This window comes from Cucurbita maxima, unplaced genomic scaffold (assembly GCF_002738345.1).
Source record: "Cucurbita maxima cultivar Rimu unplaced genomic scaffold, Cmax_1.0 Cma_Scf00004, whole genome shotgun sequence".
NCBI lineage: Eukaryota > Viridiplantae > Streptophyta > Magnoliopsida > Cucurbitales > Cucurbitaceae > Cucurbita > Cucurbita maxima.
The window spans coordinates 5,697,481-5,715,817 of NW_019272020.1; the positions used below are offsets into that span (position 1 = coordinate 5,697,481).

The 18,337-nt window shown below is 35.6% G+C and overlaps 3 protein-coding genes across 3 annotated transcripts; 1 reads left to right on the top strand and 2 right to left on the bottom strand.

Annotated features, from left to right (window-relative positions):
- Nucleotides 1-2,414, bottom strand: LOC111478277. Its single transcript, XM_023122463.1, has one exon. The coding sequence runs from the start codon at nt 1,269-1,271 to the stop codon at nt 312-314; it is 960 nt and encodes a 319-aa protein (XP_022978231.1). The 5' UTR covers nt 1,272-2,414; the 3' UTR covers nt 1-311.
- A 4,294-nt stretch (nt 2,415-6,708) lies between these two features.
- Nucleotides 6,709-12,429, top strand: LOC111478227 (E3 ubiquitin-protein ligase RNFT1-like). The gene is made up of 9 exons (XM_023122395.1): nt 6,709-7,139; nt 7,307-7,935; nt 8,043-8,119; nt 9,017-9,185; nt 10,249-10,337; nt 10,484-10,648; nt 10,763-10,840; nt 11,135-11,238; nt 11,983-12,429. The coding sequence occupies exons 2-9, from the start codon at nt 7,326-7,328 to the stop codon at nt 12,086-12,088; spliced, it is 1,398 nt and encodes a 465-aa protein (XP_022978163.1). The 5' UTR covers nt 6,709-7,139; nt 7,307-7,325; the 3' UTR covers nt 12,089-12,429.
- Nucleotides 12,430-13,404: 975 nt separating this feature from the next.
- On the bottom strand, nt 13,405-16,752 carry LOC111478244. Its single transcript, XM_023122418.1, has 6 exons — nt 16,311-16,752; nt 15,701-15,859; nt 15,254-15,376; nt 14,448-14,642; nt 13,998-14,162; nt 13,405-13,900 (listed from the first exon to the last, which is right to left on the bottom strand). Exons 1-6 carry the CDS (start codon nt 16,536-16,538, stop codon nt 13,472-13,474), a joined length of 1,299 nt encoding a protein of 432 aa, XP_022978186.1. The 5' UTR covers nt 16,539-16,752; the 3' UTR covers nt 13,405-13,471.
- Between the last annotated feature and the right edge of the window lie 1,585 nt (nt 16,753-18,337).

The following is an 18,337-nucleotide window of genomic DNA, read 5'->3' on the forward strand; positions in this document are numbered from 1 at the left end:
TTTCATTAAGAATCTCTCTTTATTACCTTCGAAATTGCATAAAACCAAATTCAGCAGATACATAAGAACAAGAAGAACAAGAAGAACAAGAAGGAGAAGATGAAGAAGAATCAGTTCTCAGTAACACTTTTTGTGCGAAACAATGAATCATTCATCATACAGGTATCAGAAATAAACGGCATTTACACAAAAATCATCATTAAAACTTCTACTACTCACAAGAATACCATCAAAACCAGAGAAGATCAGTAAAGGAACTAGAGAGGATGAATATCTTGGTACCGTGACGAGTGATCGGTCGATGGAGGAGCTCAAGGGACGTATTCTGTCTCAAGAGTTGGCTGCGTTCGTGTCACGGACGCAGTGGGTGCTTTTGTGTTGCCCACCATTGCCATTTGTAGAGGTTCTCCCAATTCTGCTGCCCTCTCCATCTGTTCCATTTTGTTTCTTTGCTTTAACTTATGAACCCAACAAATGAGGAGTGATAGCAACACCAACAGCAACACTCCACCCACCACAGATCCTACAATGATCCACACTCTGGTGGTGTTTTTCTTGCTTGAAGGTGGAGGTGCATTTGGGATCACAGCCCCCGGGGGCGACTGGGAGACTGGTGAAGGAGAAGGAGCAATGGATTCAACGACGATAGAGAAATGCCCGTGTTCGATTGTTGAACATGTGTTACCAGACTCCACACTGCTGAAATTGGCTATTCCCTGAAGATTAAACCAAACACACTTTGCAACGGCGCCATCCGGGAGGGACTTGACATTGTCGAACTTGACATGTATCGGGTCACCGGAAGCTCTCATTTTGAGTTCGGGAAGATTAGTAGCCGAGAGATTGGAGGCATTGTAAGCAAGAAGACCCAACATTGGTGCTAAAAAGGTATAACCAGGCAATGCATAATACTCCTCAGACCAGTTCCCCAAGTTCTGATACACCAAAACAAGCCTCTCAACATATGGCTGCACGATAACACCAGTCGGGATATCGAACTCCGCGAATGAAACAACACCATACCGTCGAAAACTACCACTCCTCAGCCTCATAGCTCTAATGCTAATCCCAGTCAAGTTCGAGGGAGCGGCTGCATCGTAAGGAATACCAGTTTTCGGGTTAACCAATGCCTTATAAGCATATTCCTGGAGAAGAAGATCCAAAGAACGCGCCGATGAACGAGTATCGGTTGATCGAACCATAACCAGATCAGCCAAAAACAAGAACCACATTTGAACAATCAGCATCACGAGACTTCTAGGAAGCCCCATGGATGCTTTGAAATCTCACAATTCACAGCAATGCACGTAGATTTCAGCTCAACCAGAGAACAGAACAATACTCAAATGAGAGTTAAAATTACCACAAAGTGATAACGGATACGCTATAAAGATCTTCAAATGGGCAATAAATCAAAAGCAGCTTTGAATGAAGGAAGGGATACAAATTTGAACCGTTGCAAGATCCTTATTCTTTTCCAGATATTACTTTTTTCCCTTTCGGAATCGTTGAACAAAAAAGCTTGGAATAATCAATGGAATCTCACAGAAACAGAGAAATCAGATTCTTCAACAACGATGGCGGATTCTAAATCTGACGCGAATTTTATTGAACGAGCAAGTACCTGCTTAAATTAGCTCCAATGGCGATAATGTGAGATACTTGCAGAGCTTAGATGAGCAAAGAACCCATATCACCATACAAATACTTGAAAATCGCAGTAGAAATCAGCCGCAAACGAGAGCATAAACCCTAGAATCTTGAGGAAAATCATGATTCACAACTTCAAATCAAACGCGCCGCATGAACCACGCCGCACATAACGGCAATGGAGAAACTCAATCAAAGAACATCCCGCATTTCCCAACCAAATCTCGATACCCAACAATCAAAATCGCCCAAAAAAACCCAAAATCAAGCGAACGAGTTGGGGAATCGATCAGAGCATCAAAAGAATCAAACAACAACCGATTAAGAGACATACAGATTCATCTCTCAAAAATTGAACACAAAATCCAAAAGAGAAACTAAACAAACAGATTTCAAGAGGAAAAAAAAAAAAAAAAAAAACCCAAAAGAACAACGAAATTCCTTCTCCCACTCCTCCAAGTTCCAACAAAAACAGAGCAAATAATCAAAAGGGAACACAGAAATTAGAAGAAGAGATGAAAAACGGCAACAATGGCGGCGTTAAAACGTGAAATGGAGGTGAAAGAAGAGCTCGAAACAACAAATCCACAAAGAAATTGGCGAAAAAAACAGAAAGAGATGAACAAATTGAATGATTTATGAACTGGGATTGAAGGACTCGGGTGAGTTAGGGAGCAGAAAATGGTGGGCTGAAGAACTGAAAATCGAAGAAATATTTTAGGGAACGGCTACAGATTTTTCCTTTTTAGCTTCGATTTCGGTATCGCATTATGAAACCAACCGGCGAAGAAGGTAAAAAGTCCACAAAAAAAAAAAAAAAAAAAAAAAAAAAAAAAAAAAAAAAAAAAAACGTCGCTTTCGANACTGGCTGCATCTGCCACGTGGCGCTACGCGGTCAAACCATTTCTTCAAACCTATTATTACTCTATTATCTTTTTATTTCTTTTTTTTTTAAAAAAAAAGAAGTATTATATATTTGCATTTTATACATTTCCCCTTTTTTAAATAATTTTTTTCCTAATTATTTCATTATTATTGGTTCATGGATCCCATGTTATAATTAGAGATTACATGGATTTTTTTAATATTTTAATGTTGGTGCCTTTCATTTAAAAAATAATAAATAAATATATATATTCAAATTATATAATCGTTCTCTCCGTCATTATCGTGTTAAACATGCAAAAATGCTCACAAAGCTAAGGTTATGGAATCAACTTCGATGCCATCGTCTCTAGTTGTGGTTTAAGGAAAAGAAGTAACTGTCGCACTCCTACCCAATACTAGGACAGACGGGTATGTCGTAAATATGATTTTAGACGTGATGACTGGTGTCACGTTAGTAATGCTAAATGATGAATAAGTACCAAGCAAACTACAAATACTTTCGGAGAAATTAAACATTGAAGTTCAATTTGAACAAGAACTCTATTTTATACACGATTCAATTATAGTAAATGAACGAGAACTCTATTTTATTTATTTATTTATTTATTGGTACGAACAGTTAATAATTTAATTTTTAAAAATTTAATATATATATATTTGTAAATCAACCGTTAATAATTTAATTTTTAAAACTTTAATATATATATATATTTGTAAATGAACGGTTAGTAATTTAATTTTTAAAAATTTAAAATTAAATACTAAATTAGTTTATTATCTTTCATTTACTATACCAAAAATTTATAATTTAATAAAAAAAATAGTTTCATTCACAATAATAATTATGAATTATTATTATTATTATTATTATTATTGATACTGACAGACTACACCAGAAATAATACATTATTTTTTAAAAAAAAATGTTTGGAAGAAGAAATAATACGTATTAAAAGATATTCTGAATTAAAAAAATGATATAAATAGGAGAAATTATGGAAGGTAGGGGGGGCAAATGGAATGACCATTTTGCCCCTAATGAGTGGTTGATTTTATGGTTTGGTCATAAAATCAATGTGTTTGAGAAAGCTAATATTATAATGTGCGTGAAAATTGAAGTTGGTGGTTAGCACGCAAAACCATGATTAAGAGAGAGAAAATAATTAGATTTTTTTTTTAATAATTATTGGTCAAGTAATTATGATTATATAATTATTAATTAAAATATTAAAATTGGTCTAAATTTGAAATAAATCGAGATTTTTCATTTGTTCGAGATTCAAGAATTAGGGTTTAAACAATTAGCAAAATTAAGAGCTAGTCCGAGTAAACGTTTCTGAACGAGCCTTCCTTTAAAAAAAAAATGAAAAAGTAAGGGTAAATACGTAATTTACCATCTACTTAATGTTTAAGATTTGTCATTTTAGAAATGGTTCGAGATTCAAGAATTAGGGTTTAAACAAACTCGGTAAGAATTAAGTTTGTTTCCTTATACTTTTTCATTTGTAATTAGCAAAATTAAGAGCTAGTCCGAGTAAACGTTTCTGAACGAGCCTTCCTTTAAAAAAATGAAAAAGGAAGGGTAAAAATGTAAATTACAATCCCCTTATGTTTAAGATTTGTCATTTTAGAAATGGTTCGAGATTCAAGAATTAGGGTTTAAACAAATTCAGTAAGAGCTAAGCTTGTTTCCTTATGCTTTTTCATTCGTAATTAGCGAAATTAATAGCTAGTCCGAATATACCTTTCTAAACGAGTCTTCCTTAAAAAAAAAATGAAAAGAAAGGATAAAAACGTAAATTATAATCCAAGATTTTTCATTTTAGAAATTGTTCGAGATTCAAAAATTAGGGTTTAAACAAAATGGATAGTTTGTTTCCTTTAACTTTTTCATTTGTAATCAGCGAAATTAAGAGCTAGCCCGAATATATCTCTGAAAACGAGTCTTCCTTAGAAATGGTATAAAACAAGGGTAAAAACGTAAATTATAATCCACTTATTGTTTAAAAATTAAGAACCAGCCCGAATATACTTCTCGAACTCTCATAAAAAGTAAGGGTAAAAATGTAAATTATAACCCACTTGATGTCGGCCGGAATATACCTTTCTAAACAAGTATTCTTTATAAATAATAAAAAGCAAGGGTAAAAACGTAAATTAAAAGCCACTTAATATTTAAAATTTGTCATTTTAGAAATGGTCCGGGATTAAAAAATTAGGGTTTAAACAAAATCAGTAAGAGCTAAGTTTTTTCCTTAAACTTTTACATTTGTAATCAGTGAAATCAAGAGCTAGTTCGAAAATACCCTTCTGAACGAGCCTTCCTTAAAAAAAAATAACAAGGGTAAAAACGTAATTATTTCACCACCTAAACCTTTTTTTATGTTCTATCTGAATAGAGTTAACGGTTAATATAACGAGGTTATGGAAGGCAACACGTTGATGCAATCGAAAATTCACAAAGATTTGAGCGGTGTTTAGGTGAAATGAAGCTTGGCTCGTGCTCGAGGATATGGAGGGCAACATGTTATGAATTTGATTTAAATAAATGAAGGGTAAAATCTCGAGGTTAAGGGTTAAAGTGTCCTGTTAGTAAGAAAAAAAAAAACTGACGAAATCGACTCAATTTAAGTAGTTTCGTTCAATCAAATTTCATGAAATACAAAAGGTTACGTGACGGTACATCTAGTCAACGAATGATTATTAGACGGTTATAATAAATTTTCGAGTTAGCTAGAACCGAGCCAAACCAACGTGCTTACGATTGGGAAATGATTGGGTGATTTGGGGCCGACCAAAGGGAGTGTGGGATTTGGCAATTGGGTTGGGTTTGGGTTCGGACATGTGAAAGCGCAGTCCCGTGACACACCGCCGTCGTTTTGTTCCCAAAATGCTCAAATCATCACAAACTTCCAACTATATATTCAACTTTTTCCTGCTTTTTATTTCCCTCATTTCTCCTTCAAATGCTGACACTTGTCGGGCCCCCCGGCCCTCCGACTCTCACTTTTTTTTTTGTGTCGGCTTGGTTCGGGTTGATTCCACGTTCGATGAGTTTAATACTTCACTAGTGATAATCGAATTCACTTTTTGGCGTCGTTTGGTTCGGGTTGATTCCACGTTCGATAAATTTAGTACTCCAGTGGGGATAATCAAATTCACTTTTTTGTGTCGTTTTGTTTGGAATGATTTCATGTTCGATGAGTTAATACTCTAATGGTGATAATCTTTTGTCGTTTAGTTTAGGTTGATTCCACGTTCGATGAGTTAATACTCTAATGGTGATAATCGAATTAGTTGAATATACAAGTGTAAATATAACAAAAATTACTGCTAAAAGTTGAATTATGGTGAAAAATTATCTGTTCGTTGAATTTATTGATTTTTTTTTCTCAAACCACTTCCCACGTTCTTAGGATATGTTCGGGTTACAAATTGTTTAAGCACTTGAGAAGTTTAGATATGTGTTCTCACGTTGTCGTGTTACGGTAAATATAAAGGATTTTTAGTTCATCTTAAAACGCTCAAAATAGGTTGTTAATGGTAACTTAATCATTTGAATCGTGTTCTAAACTTGAGCATAACTTAACTGATTAGAAAGTATTGTCACGTTATTAAATATTACATTATTTACTTAGCTTAGTCTATCTAAATTAAATTATTTATTTTCTTAAATAATATATATATATATATATATATATATATATATATATATATATATATATATAGTTTGGTTTTTATACGGTTATTTAAAGTAAATAACAGTATAAAATAAAAGAAACCCACATCGATTTTCTCACCCTTGTATGTCCACGTCAAATGAAAAGTGGGTTAGTGGACCATCTCGGCCCATTACTAACTTTAATGGGCTAAAATTTCAGCCCACTTAAATTGGCAGTTCAGATAAGACCCAAACTCAAATGGGCCCAATTAAAGTTCATGAACAGATAAATGGGCTTGTGAATATAAGGCCCATTGTAAATTATTAAGTAAAAATAGCATGATTTAGTGTAATGGGAGTAAATTACACTAATCACTAATGATTTAGCGTCATTGCTAACACACCACTGGATCGATGTCTGACTCTGATATCATAAACAAAATCCGTTTAGGTAATAACAAAATTAAAGAAAAATTCCCATTGTTTTGGATTTTCTAGGTTGTATTCAAACGAATAGATTGAAACAAAGGTAATAAATTGAAGCTCTCTCTGAAATTGCGATCAGATATTGATCTTGGAGAGAGCTGATCTTCCTTCTATACCTTTTCTTTTTCCCCTTTTTCTCTGGTTCGCTCTCTTGTCCTCAATCGCTCGAGAGCTTCATTCATAGGGCTCAAATTTCCCCCATTTTTCTATATCATTATCGCCGTCGAAACCCCATCAAACCTCTTCAATCAAGTCCTCTTTTCGTGATCGGCTGGTTTCTTTGACCTTTTAATCCGATGATCGCGCCCCACTTGCTCGATTTCTGATTCACTCTTGATTTTGTGTTCTTGTTGTAGCTAGAACTACTGTAGATTGGATTTTCTTATCTGGGTTCTTGCCATGTCGTGATTTTTCTTCATCTGAGGTTCTCCACGGAGTCTCGTTTGCGGAGAAGGTAGTTAAGCTCGTTTTCTTGTTTTTATTGATCATTTCTTGTAGCTTTGAACTTCTTGATCTTTAACTTGCTTCTTTACGCGGAAATTTGTGTTCCTTCTTTATATCATGGTCGAAATTTTCGTCTGTTGTTGTTGTTTTGATTGTCTTGAATGTTATGGCGATTAGGGTTAGGCCATTCACCCGAATGGAAGGGTCTAGTATCGACCCCGACTCTCATAGAGCTGCTTCTACCAGTGGTAGTTCAAGAAGGTTTGGATTGTTAGCTGCCTCGAATATTATTCAGGCTCCACTTTCTGCTCTATTAGAGTATTCGGGTCTTCTTCGTGGCCGCCCAAGTCATCAAGAACCTGAGGCATTGATAAGTGCACGACTGCCTTCGGCTTTTCGAGGCCATCTTCGCAGCCAGATTGACGAATCTTCAAGTGCCAGTAATGATGGAGAGGTTTCGATTAGGATAATTGGGGCTGGGGAACCAGAACATGGGAGAGATGGTGCTGGACTAGTAGTTGGGCAAGCGAGGGAATTCAGTGGTCAGAATGCAGCGTCTTCGCAATCTGTGACCTTGGCATCGGAGCTTAGCCAGGGAGATTCTGCTACTGAACGCAGTGCTCGAGAGGGCATTCCTCAATCGATAAATGCAGGCGCTGATGGGGATGCCTCGGAGGCAGCTGGGGGAAATAGCAGGGATTCTTCTTATCAAAGGTATGATATTCAACAGGCTGCTCGGGGGATTGAGCAGATTCTCCCATTTAGTTTTCTTCTACTGGTGGTCTTCATTCGACAGCATTTGCAAGGTATTTAAGAAGGCTCTCATTGTTTTAATATCACATGTTTCCATGTATATTTCTCTGCAATCTTTCTCCTTCTGGTGTTGATATTTGCATCTTAAACTTACTTACAGGCTTCTTTGTGACAATATGGATTGCTGCTTTCATGTACAAGTCGAACGATATTTTGCGAAAACAAACAGCGTTAAAGGTGTGTTATGGTATATTTTAACGATTGAGATCCATATAGTTTGAGTGACTTGACAACCAAACGTGATAGAGTTAGGTGGTTGTTCTATGAGAATAGTTGATGTTAGGAGATTACAAGAAGGTCTGCTAGTTGATTAAGTCACCTATAGGGAATATATAGGCCTACTTCAAGAGCACACCGCAATTGTTGCTTGTCCACACGTCGATGATAAGTTAACCTTTACTATTAGACATCGTGAAGAGTCACGAGAGTCAAAGCCCAAGACATCCTCAAATCTCACCCCCTTCCCACTTCAGCTACCTTAAACAGAAGAACTTTAATGAACCTGATCTTCCCTTTATATCAAATGATTGAACATGCATCTTGAGCTGTCTTTTATATTCGAGAAATGTGGGCATCTAGAGCTACAAAAGTATTTTACTTTTGATGTGATATCTGTTGCCTTGTCAATATTGAAATGGTGAGATTCAAAATCTTCCCTTTTTGGCCATTAAGAACAATAGAACAGTCGACATTACATATTTACATGATGGTTGAATTTCTTTTTCCTCTATCTAAAGCTATTTGGCCAGTTTCTCACTAGTTCTGCACCCAGAAATTCCCGGTCGTCACACTCATTTGCCTTCTTAAGATTGATAGAGACCAGGCCGGCCAGTTCACTGAGCGGGCTCTCTTATAGTTAGTCGTTCAATGCTTCCAGTTAGGGTCGGGCGTAAATTTTGCCTCCTGAAATACATTCCGTCTGGTTATCAGAAATTGCGTCCTGAATCACGCTCCCTATTCTTTTGGCTAAAACCTAATCACTTTATATATGACAGTGATCAAACTTGGTTAGATGTTTTCTTTTTTGTTTATTACAGTTTTCTAATCGTAAACTTAATTAATTGGTTCGTGCAGGGGGAGAGAAAAATCTCTGTTTTGGTTGGCATTTCTCTTGCATTCACCATTCATGTTATTGGTGTGTACTGGTGGTATCAAAATGATGGCCTTTTATATCCGTTGATCATGCTTCCTCCTAGAGCAATACCTCCTTTTTGGCATGCTATTTTCATCATCATGGTGAATGGTAACCTTCTGTTGAAGTTATTACTGATTGTTACTGTATGTTCGCTGATCATGATCTATAAGCGTTACCGTAGCAAAGAAGTTGTTTACTATGCTAGGCTGCTAGTCACATAATTTTCTGCAATTCATTTATTTTCTTAAATTTCCGCTGAGTGATCATTTAGTTCTTCATTTTGCTTCATTTTTTAAAAGTTTTTATAAGATTAAACCACTTCATTCGAGAAACAAAGAACAAAAGGCGTCTCCTCCCTAAGTGGATGATCAAAGTGGAATAATTACAAAAAGACTTGTGTTGGCTACACCAATTGAAAGCCATATACTGTGAGATCACAAAAGTAACCAAAAGAATTGAACTTATCCTTAAAATTTTATTGTTCCTTTCCTTCCAAAACGACCACAAGATATAGCCTTTGCCACGTTGAACCACAGCACCTCTTGCCAATTAAACACCAGCTATTTAGAGATCCCAAGAACCAATCTTCAATAAGCTTAGGCGTGCACCATCGAATACCAAACTGATTTCCAAATAAATCCCGAACTTTACTTCTGGAACTACAATGAGGAGTAGATGAGATAAAGATCCTCCAAATTTTCTTTTCATGACCATCCTCCAAAGCGTATCTTTTTCTTCCACTCCCATGCCTCCCAAAAGAACGAGGAACCTTAACTTTGCCCCCACCTAACTAAATGACTGCCTTTTATTGCATCTGCTTCCTTCCATAGAAAGTTTAGAGTGATCATTAAATTCTTAACTGACGTTAATATACCCGTAGGATTTGGAGTTCAGGGTTCTTAAGGGTTGGCTTTTGAAAGATAAAGGAAATAATCTTCAATGTTTATAGGATTAACATGTGTTTCCCTCGGTATGTTGATGATGGTTGTTAGAAGCTCTTAATGGTTGGCTTTTGAAAGGTAAAGTAATGAGTATATGTTCATTGAATTAAAAACTGATTTATATGTTGAGCAGGGCTTTTTTCTGCAATTATTCCTTACAATTTACAAAAGGAAATGGTAAATGTTGTCGCTGGTTTGGTGAATTGTATGCTTTTGTGTTGGTTTCTCAGACACTTTGGTCCGCCAAGCAGTGATGGTGGTGAAGTGCATTCTATTGATGTATTACAAGAACAGCAGAGGCCGCAATTATCGTAAACAGGTGAGGTAATATAGAAGTTGACTCTTGTTTATTCATAAAGCTTCTTTTTGAATCAATAACAAATATTCATGTAGAAAGTGAATGAAGTGGTAACTTTAGTTTGTCGGTCTGTGAGAACGCACTATTAACATTCACACTATCTCCAGGGTCAAATGCTAACTTTAGTCGAATATTTACTACTACTGTACCGTGCCTTATTGCCCACTCCTGTCTGGTATCGCTTCTTTTTGAACAAAGAGTACGGGAGTCTATTTTCTTCGCTATTGACGGGACTGTACTTAACTTTCAAACTCACATCTGTTGTTGAAAAGGTATGTTTTCTATTGTTTCTTCCTTTTTTTTACTCATTTTTCTTCACTATTGATGGTCTCTCTTATTTGTTATCTCCCTTCCCTGTCTTATCTCTCTTTTCTATGCGAATTTAGGTGCAATCCTTCTTTGCTGCTTTGAAAGCACTGTCACGTAAAGAGGTGCATTATGGGGCATATGCAACGTCGGAGCAGGTAAATTGTATCTCATTTGTCCATGCCTTTCTCCAATTAATCGAACTTTCTTGCCGTTGGATGCCATGTACGTTTCATTTTAATGCCTTGTCGGAAATTAGTGTCTCGCCCAATTGAACTGTACTCAAGTTGGTATCATCTCTTCTATTTGGGGGGCTATATTTGTAATGTTTTTGGCCTCGTTTCTCTCGGTAATCTGTAGGGCTTCCTTCAAACTTCTCCTATAGGGAATTACTGCTTGCTGGCGATCCATTTGAAACGTTTTAATGCAATAGTGTTATTTGGGTAATGCAGGTGAATGCAGCTGGTGATTTGTGTGCTATTTGCCAAGAGAAGATGCATGCTCCTATCCTACTCCGATGTAAACACATATTTTGTGAAGATTGTGTATCAGAGTGGTAAGTTTATTGCATGAAATTCTCCCATATCTGTGTTCTACATCATATTAAACTACTGAACATTTCGGAGAGGATATGATTTCGATTTATGGTTGAAGCATACTTGAGTCTTTGCTGGAATAGTTTTAATATTAGTGTTTGTGTGTTTAATAGTCACATGTTATAGTCAGATCGAAGTATAACGTAGTGGATGAGAGACTTTATAATGGAGGATCTTGTTAGGACTTGATAACAAAGGCAATATGGGATAGAGATAGTTCCTAAGGAGATCCCAAACGAAACTTGCATTGATTTTTGGGTCTGGAGATTTCAAATGAAACTCACATGTGAGATCCCATCTCACATTGGTTGGAAAGGAGAACGAAGCGTTCTTTATAAGAGTGTGGAAACCTCTCCCTAGCAGACGTGTTTTTAAACCTTGAGGGGAAGCCCAAAAGGGAAAGTCAAAAGGAGAACAATATCTGCTAGGGGTGGGTTTGGGCTTGGGCTATTACATCACATTTCTTATATTTTATCTTTCATTACGACTTTTGAGTCTCGGTATCTAGTTCCTAAGGAGATCTCAATCGAAACTCCCATTTCTTGTCCCGCTTTTATTAACCTGAACGTCGAAACAAAAAGGGGCCGAAGAAAGGAGAAATGTTGGGGGCATATGTACATGCATGTGTTGTGTAACTTGCTTTAGTGTTCTTAATATATTGTTCATTTCGATACCAATTTTGGATTGGATGGTGCTACACGCAGGTTCGAGCGGGAACGAACATGTCCATTGTGTAGGGCTTTGGTTAAACCTGCAGATCTCAGGTCATTTGGTGATGGATCAACCAGTCTATTTTTCCAGGTTTTCTAAGCCATTTACTTCCAGCAGCCCATCAGAGGCTTTGTGGTTCATCACATATTTACCTACACAAAATGTACATCTAACTAATGGCCTGTGTAGTTAGATGTACATTTTGTGTAGCAAAGACTGCGCGCACAAGAAGAATGTGCTCGGAAACCCGAATTCGGTATCGGATTGTATACGTAATAGTGTCCCTTTTGTGTTGCGGAGGACGGGTTTAACCACACATGCAAAATTAATGAATTGCTGAGTCTGGAGTGTAAATTTAGTAGTACCAAAGTCAGTTGTTGTGTTGATTTATAAATTAGTCCAAAATGAGAAATTGTTACATATAATACCCAGTTTGATTATTGATTTGTCTTTAAATTAAATTAAATTAAATTAATTAAACTTGTACAATTATACAATTTCTTTATAATTTATTAATTTATCATTTAAAACCTCAAATTAATAAATGTTTCCACTAAAATCTTAAAAACTTTCATAATTATAACTCTAAAATAATCAAATAGATACAAGTAATTTTCAGCTTTAATTATGTAATAATTTGTTTTAATTGATTTAATAATTTCCAGACGTATAAATTGATTTTTCCCTTAATTTTATTCGATCCATATTTGAAAAATAAGTAAATGTGTTAATTACAATGTTAATTTATATAACATTTATATTTCCATTAGAACGAAGAATACAATTTAGTATATAGATATCTCTTAATTATCTATATATATAATAAACATTATTATTGGATAAATCTACCCCTTCCCCTATTTCCGTATATTTTAAGGAGTGAACATCTTTTTTAGTTTTGGAAAGAATAGAAAGAAAAGGTGCGCTTAGTTACGGGGAGTGAACATCTTTTTTAGTTGTGGGTCCAAGAACCAAGAAAGAATAGAAAAAGTGCGCTTAGTTACGGGTCCGAGAAATAATAGAAAAGGTGCGCTTAGTTATAGGTCCAGAAAAGAATAGAAAAGGTGCTTAGTTAAAGGTGATTTGACTATATTTATGTCTCACCAGGAACGGGCCCTATGACAAGAATATTTTTTTAGTGGGACGATAGCTCTGAAATATATATGTTAAATACTCCATAGAAATCTCAATTATGCAATTACCCACAAAAGATATGATAAGAACAGATCAAAATATTGATGAACATGTAATTCCATGCTCAAGAAAAAAGAATGAATTGATAGTGTATTATTTTGCAACATTTATCACCTGGCTTTGGCATATACTCTACAATTCTCACTTTTGTTAATTTCAGTAGCAAAAAAATGGTCAATAAATGTAAAAAAAACAAGAATCAAACCACATCAAACCCTGCCTTTTTTTTTTTTTTCTTTTTTTTGCTTTTCACAGATTATTAGTTGAAAGAACAGTTAAGCAAACTCCTTAGGAAGAAGTACTTGAAGGCAATGGGGAGTTTTCTGTACCTTCTTCTTCCTCAGAAACTGTAGTGGGAGATGGGTCTCCCTCACTGTCTTCTTTATCATCGTCGTCGTCATCATCATCCTTCTCTTCTTTTGGATGAACACGAGGAACAGGAAGATCTTCCATGGCTGCTGCTGAAGGTGAGGTTGGAGAAGTTGAGGAATGTGGGGAACCATAATTAAAAAGCATTCTGGTGATCTCTGGAGAGGTGGATCTTGGATAATATTCTGTCACTTCTTCCATTCCTTCGTCTAGGTAAACCACATCCTGCATTGTCAGTTGGTGGTACTCCACAATTTCCCTTAGGAATCGGTTCTCGCGTGCATATATCGAATTCTCATGCGCCAAACGAGCCTTCTCAGCCAAAAGAGTCTCAAGTTGAAGCCGAATCTGGATTTAGAAACAGTTCAAAAATCTTTTCATGGTCCAAATGAACGTTAGAACATACAAACCGTGTTTTTGAATTGATGTTCTAGTGAATACATACCAAGTCATCATCTGCACGATTGTCTCCCTTCTCTCGATTTTCCCTGAGAATTTTGTTTTCTTCCTCTAATTGTGCACATCTTTCTTTAGCAAAAGCCAGTTCTGCTTTAATGGTTTTCAGCTCCCGGAGTAATAGTTTGGCTTTGGCAGCTGTAGCCATCGCCACCTACATTCCACAGGTAATTTTGACATTGTTATGCCATTGATGCACTCATCACCAAAGGTATTTTTTACTGAAGTTCGAGCAAGTACGAGTAAAATTAACCATCTAAATTCAATTGATGACATTCACATTGGAAATCTCAAGCTTAGGAAACAGTTTCAACTTACTTTGTCAGATTAAACTTAGCTAAGACGATGAATCAACTCCAACCATTTTGACTTTAATTTGAGAAAGAGAAAAATTCAATGAGTTGCATTACGATACATAATTACAAAGTTGGCACCTTACGTCTCGAGATGCCTTCAGTTGAGTTTCATGATGTGCTTGCATCTGTGGTTCCGGAGACAGAAGATTTGGTTGCTGCCATGGATTATTCACAGTAGGAAATAATCCTTCAGATTTGTTGCCCTTTCTCCTAATCTGCAGTTTGCGAGTTTCATGAATGATGTCTGTAGTCTTAGCTTCCACAATTGGGCGACCTTCCTGCAAACCAAGATGAGGTGTTGAAAATGGTATGACCAAATCTAATTTCGAATATCCGTTCACTAAGAAGCCATACCGAAGATATTCTTGAATGAAGTTTGTTGGGAATCACGAACCTACATAATGGTATGACATTGTCCACTTTGAGATAAGCTTTATTGGTTTTCTCAAAAGGCCTCGTACCAATGAAGATAGTATTCCTTACTTATATGACATTCCTTTTAATTAGCCAACGTGGGATTACTCCTTTCATAATCCTCAACAGAGTTTCCAACTTCTTTTAAATCAGACTCGATTATGCTGTCAAGTCTTTGGATTTTGTAAGATTTATTTATCATAGTATATTAGAGTAGGAGGCCTTGAATTTTTAAAATTCCGAAATGTGAGGTGATAATTTTCATGAAAATATATGATCGAGAGAGATGTTCTCTAGATATTCCAATGTATTTTACCATCTTGCAAATTGAAATCAGGCAGAGATACTATTAATCTATATTTCAAGTACAAAAAGGTCGATTAATCTGAGAAATGGACAGCTAATTAGTAAGCTAACTTGGAGACAAGAAAAAAACAAGATATGAAAATACAATAAAACCAAGTTCTGTTCTTACCTTAGATGCCTTTTGATTTGTGTCCCCAAGTTGATTAAGCGAAGTTGTGATTGCATCCAAACCCTTCGGTTTTGCTGGATTATCCGATTTCTTCGAGTCGTGATCAGTAAACTGACATGCCTCCTGATACCATTTCATATGAAAATCAGAAAACAGAGCAGTAGGGATAAACGAATTGCATATGAGTTAAAATCTCTGTGCTGATATGAGATTTTGCTGTTGTGTTGTTGAAAATTCAACATCACATTTCCAGGAGTTACTCTAATTTCTTACCCATTGATAACTTATACATAAACAAGGGAGTTTCAAATTAGAAAGATTGCATATACCTAAGATAAATCATTATCACAACAAATTGTGTCAATATTTATGTAATGTATTGACGCCAGATAGCTCAGTGGACAAGGCATTGTCGATAATGGCTAAATCACCCAAAGAGATACTCACCTGGCTAAGGGTTGAGGTATTAATGGGCTGGAAACCACTAGTTTCCTCTTCTATGGCTATGTCATCTTCTTCGAGAATTGCCTTAGCTTTCCGAGCAAGTACGCCCCAAAACCCGGATTTCGACTCACTTTTGAATGTCAAATTCTCGCCAGCAAAACTCTGGAAATAGAGGCATAGCATCAGATACAGATTACATGGCCGCTATAAAGGCATATTTGAATGACCAACAAAAACAATAGTGCTTGCTGAAGAATTCGAACACGGCAATGAATCATCAACAGACGCCATCATTCTTCCGATAGGTTAGGCAATTAAACAAATAAAAAATAAAAGGCCGTCCTAAAATTCCGATTAGGTCAGAAATCGCAACATTTGCCAAAAACAGAGGAGGTCACGGCAATTGATGAATCACTTCCTCGGAAGAATTCGATGCTAAACAAATCGTATTGATATGAAATAGCTAAATTCAACGATGGAGACAAAACAATAGACACAATCAAATCTGAGATTTCGCTGAATTTCTTATTTCTTATCATTATCCAAGTCAATCAAACAAACACTCAAAGCGATCAATTCAACATTGTAGAGGTTAGAGAGAGAGAGAGAGAACCTTGGATCGCATATGGCCAGGGGAGAAAACAGAGGAGGAACCGGAAAAGGCAGAGGAATTCGAAGAATCTCGATGAGCAGCAGAAGCTCGGATCGCCTGAACAGCAAGAGAAGAAGAGGAAGAAGAGGAAGAAGAGATGGAATTATGATCAACATCGTCGGCAGGACGATGGATCTCTTCTTTGAAAGTGGAAGCCCTCGTGATTGCTTGTCTCCTCCTATACGCCATTATCGAAACTATTGTGGATGATGATGCTGTTCTCCTTCTTGTCTTCGAATTGTGATCGTCGTAGTTGCAGAACAATCACAAAACGACTCCCACCGCCAGCACCGCCGTCGCCGCCGCCAGCACCACCGGAACTGCAACCGCTTCCGCCTCGAAAATGAATCGAATGCCGAGAGAATTGGCAGCTTTGTTCTTCTTTCTCTCTTCTCTAACTAACTTCTTTCGTTTTGCATTTTCTTTTTTAAAAAATTAGAAATATAAATATTCCCTTCGTGTTCCTCAACAATTTTAATTATTAAAAAATAAATAAATAAAGAAAAAAAGAAATATAGCGCGCGCTATTCTTATTCTTTGACAGTTAGGCTCTTTTTTTTAAATCAATTTATTTTAAAAAATATTTAAAATATTATTTCTAAAACCCTTTATTATTATTGGGGCTAATATATACATACATATATATATACATCCATATACATACATACATACATATATATGTGTATATATATTTTTTTCAGAGTAAGAAGGTAGAAAAAATAGAGAAATTACATACATATACATGCATACATACATATACATATATATACATACATATACATACATATACATATACATGCATGCATACATATATATATACATACACTTATTTTTATTTTTTTTCGTAATTTCTTTATATATTTCAAATTTGAGTGTATACACGGTAGTTTAGCACATTGGCCCGAGGTATTTGTCTACCCTTCTTTTACCTGAAAAAACAGGGCACCTTATATCCTCAGCCTAACAAAAAAAAACTATAGTTGGGTCGGGTTAGGTTCATGATTTAACTAGGGCGGTTTGAGTTGAAAAAATTACAACTCGAACAATTAAGTTGAGTCTAAAAAATGTCTCATTCTTACTCAACTCAATCCACGAACACACGTAAACTTGAAAAAATGTGGGCATGACGTAAAATAAAAACGTTTTCGAGTGTCATTATCTAAATACACGTAAACGAGTTAAAAAACACAAAAATTCAATAAAATTGAAATTTCTATGATTTAAAAATAAATAAATAAATAAAATAAAATAAAATAAAAAATGACCTTTATGCCCTCATTACAACCTTCCAAATCAAACTAAATAATACTTTTGACAACTCATTTCTATGAGGATATTTTGTCCATTCTTTTGTTTTGCCTCTTAAACTCCGAGCAACTATTTTCTTACGTACCTATCACGAGTCAGGATATTCATATGACTCGAAAACTTGACTAATTTGGACCACTTAACTCAATTTGATTCGGTTGAATTAAGTTTTTGAAAAAATAAAAAATTTGAGTCGGTGTGCAGGTCGACATTTTTTAGTCGGATCAACCCGACCAACCTGAAAATAAAATTATTATGAAGATTAAGAATATTTAGCGTTTGCAACTGATGTTACTGTTGCATTGGGACCGATCAATATTTGATTTTTAGTTATTAATGTGATATGTATGGTAGATAGATAATTTTTTAACAAAAATAATTAAAAAAAAAAAAAAAAACAACCCGACAATCTAATCTGACCCACCCGAAAAATTTGGGTTGGTTCAAAAGATTTTTCCAACATGTGAATGTTTGATTAATCCACCACACCTAAATGATACCTATGATAATAAGGCAAATATTAGATATTTGCCTTATAATAAAATATCAAATATAATATATATGGTAAACTATAATTTATTACTAAATATCCTTAACACCCCACCGCAAGCTAAGCGATGGATTTAAACGAACGTGAACCTTGAATCTGAAAAATTCAAAGAAGTTGAGAAACACTTTTC

Bases quoted from the DNA above. Each gene is read 5' to 3' on its own strand.
- LOC111478227 (XM_023122395.1), top strand. From the start codon at position 7,326: ATGGAAGGGTCTAGTATCGACCCCGACTCTCATAGAGCTGCTTCTACC. The intron at 8,120-9,016 runs GTGTGTTATGGT...TGGTTCGTGCAG, and splicing joins GAAAACAAACAGCGTTAAAG to GGGGAGAGAAAAATCTCTGT. The intron at 10,338-10,483 runs GTGAGGTAATAT...CACTATCTCCAG, and splicing joins GCCGCAATTATCGTAAACAG to GGTCAAATGCTAACTTTAGT.
- LOC111478277 (XM_023122463.1), bottom strand. From the start codon at position 1,271: ATGGGGCTTCCTAGAAGTCTCGTGATGCTGATTGTTCAAATGTGGTTC.
- LOC111478244 (XM_023122418.1), bottom strand. From the start codon at position 16,538: ATGGCGTATAGGAGGAGACAAGCAATCACGAGGGCTTCCACTTTCAAA. The intron at 15,377-15,700 runs GTGAGTATCTCT...AAATGGTATCAG, and splicing joins ATACCTCAACCCTTAGCCAG to GAGGCATGTCAGTTTACTGA. The intron at 14,643-15,253 runs GTAAGAACAGAA...CTTGGTTTGCAG, and splicing joins CAAATCAAAAGGCATCTAAG to GAAGGTCGCCCAATTGTGGA.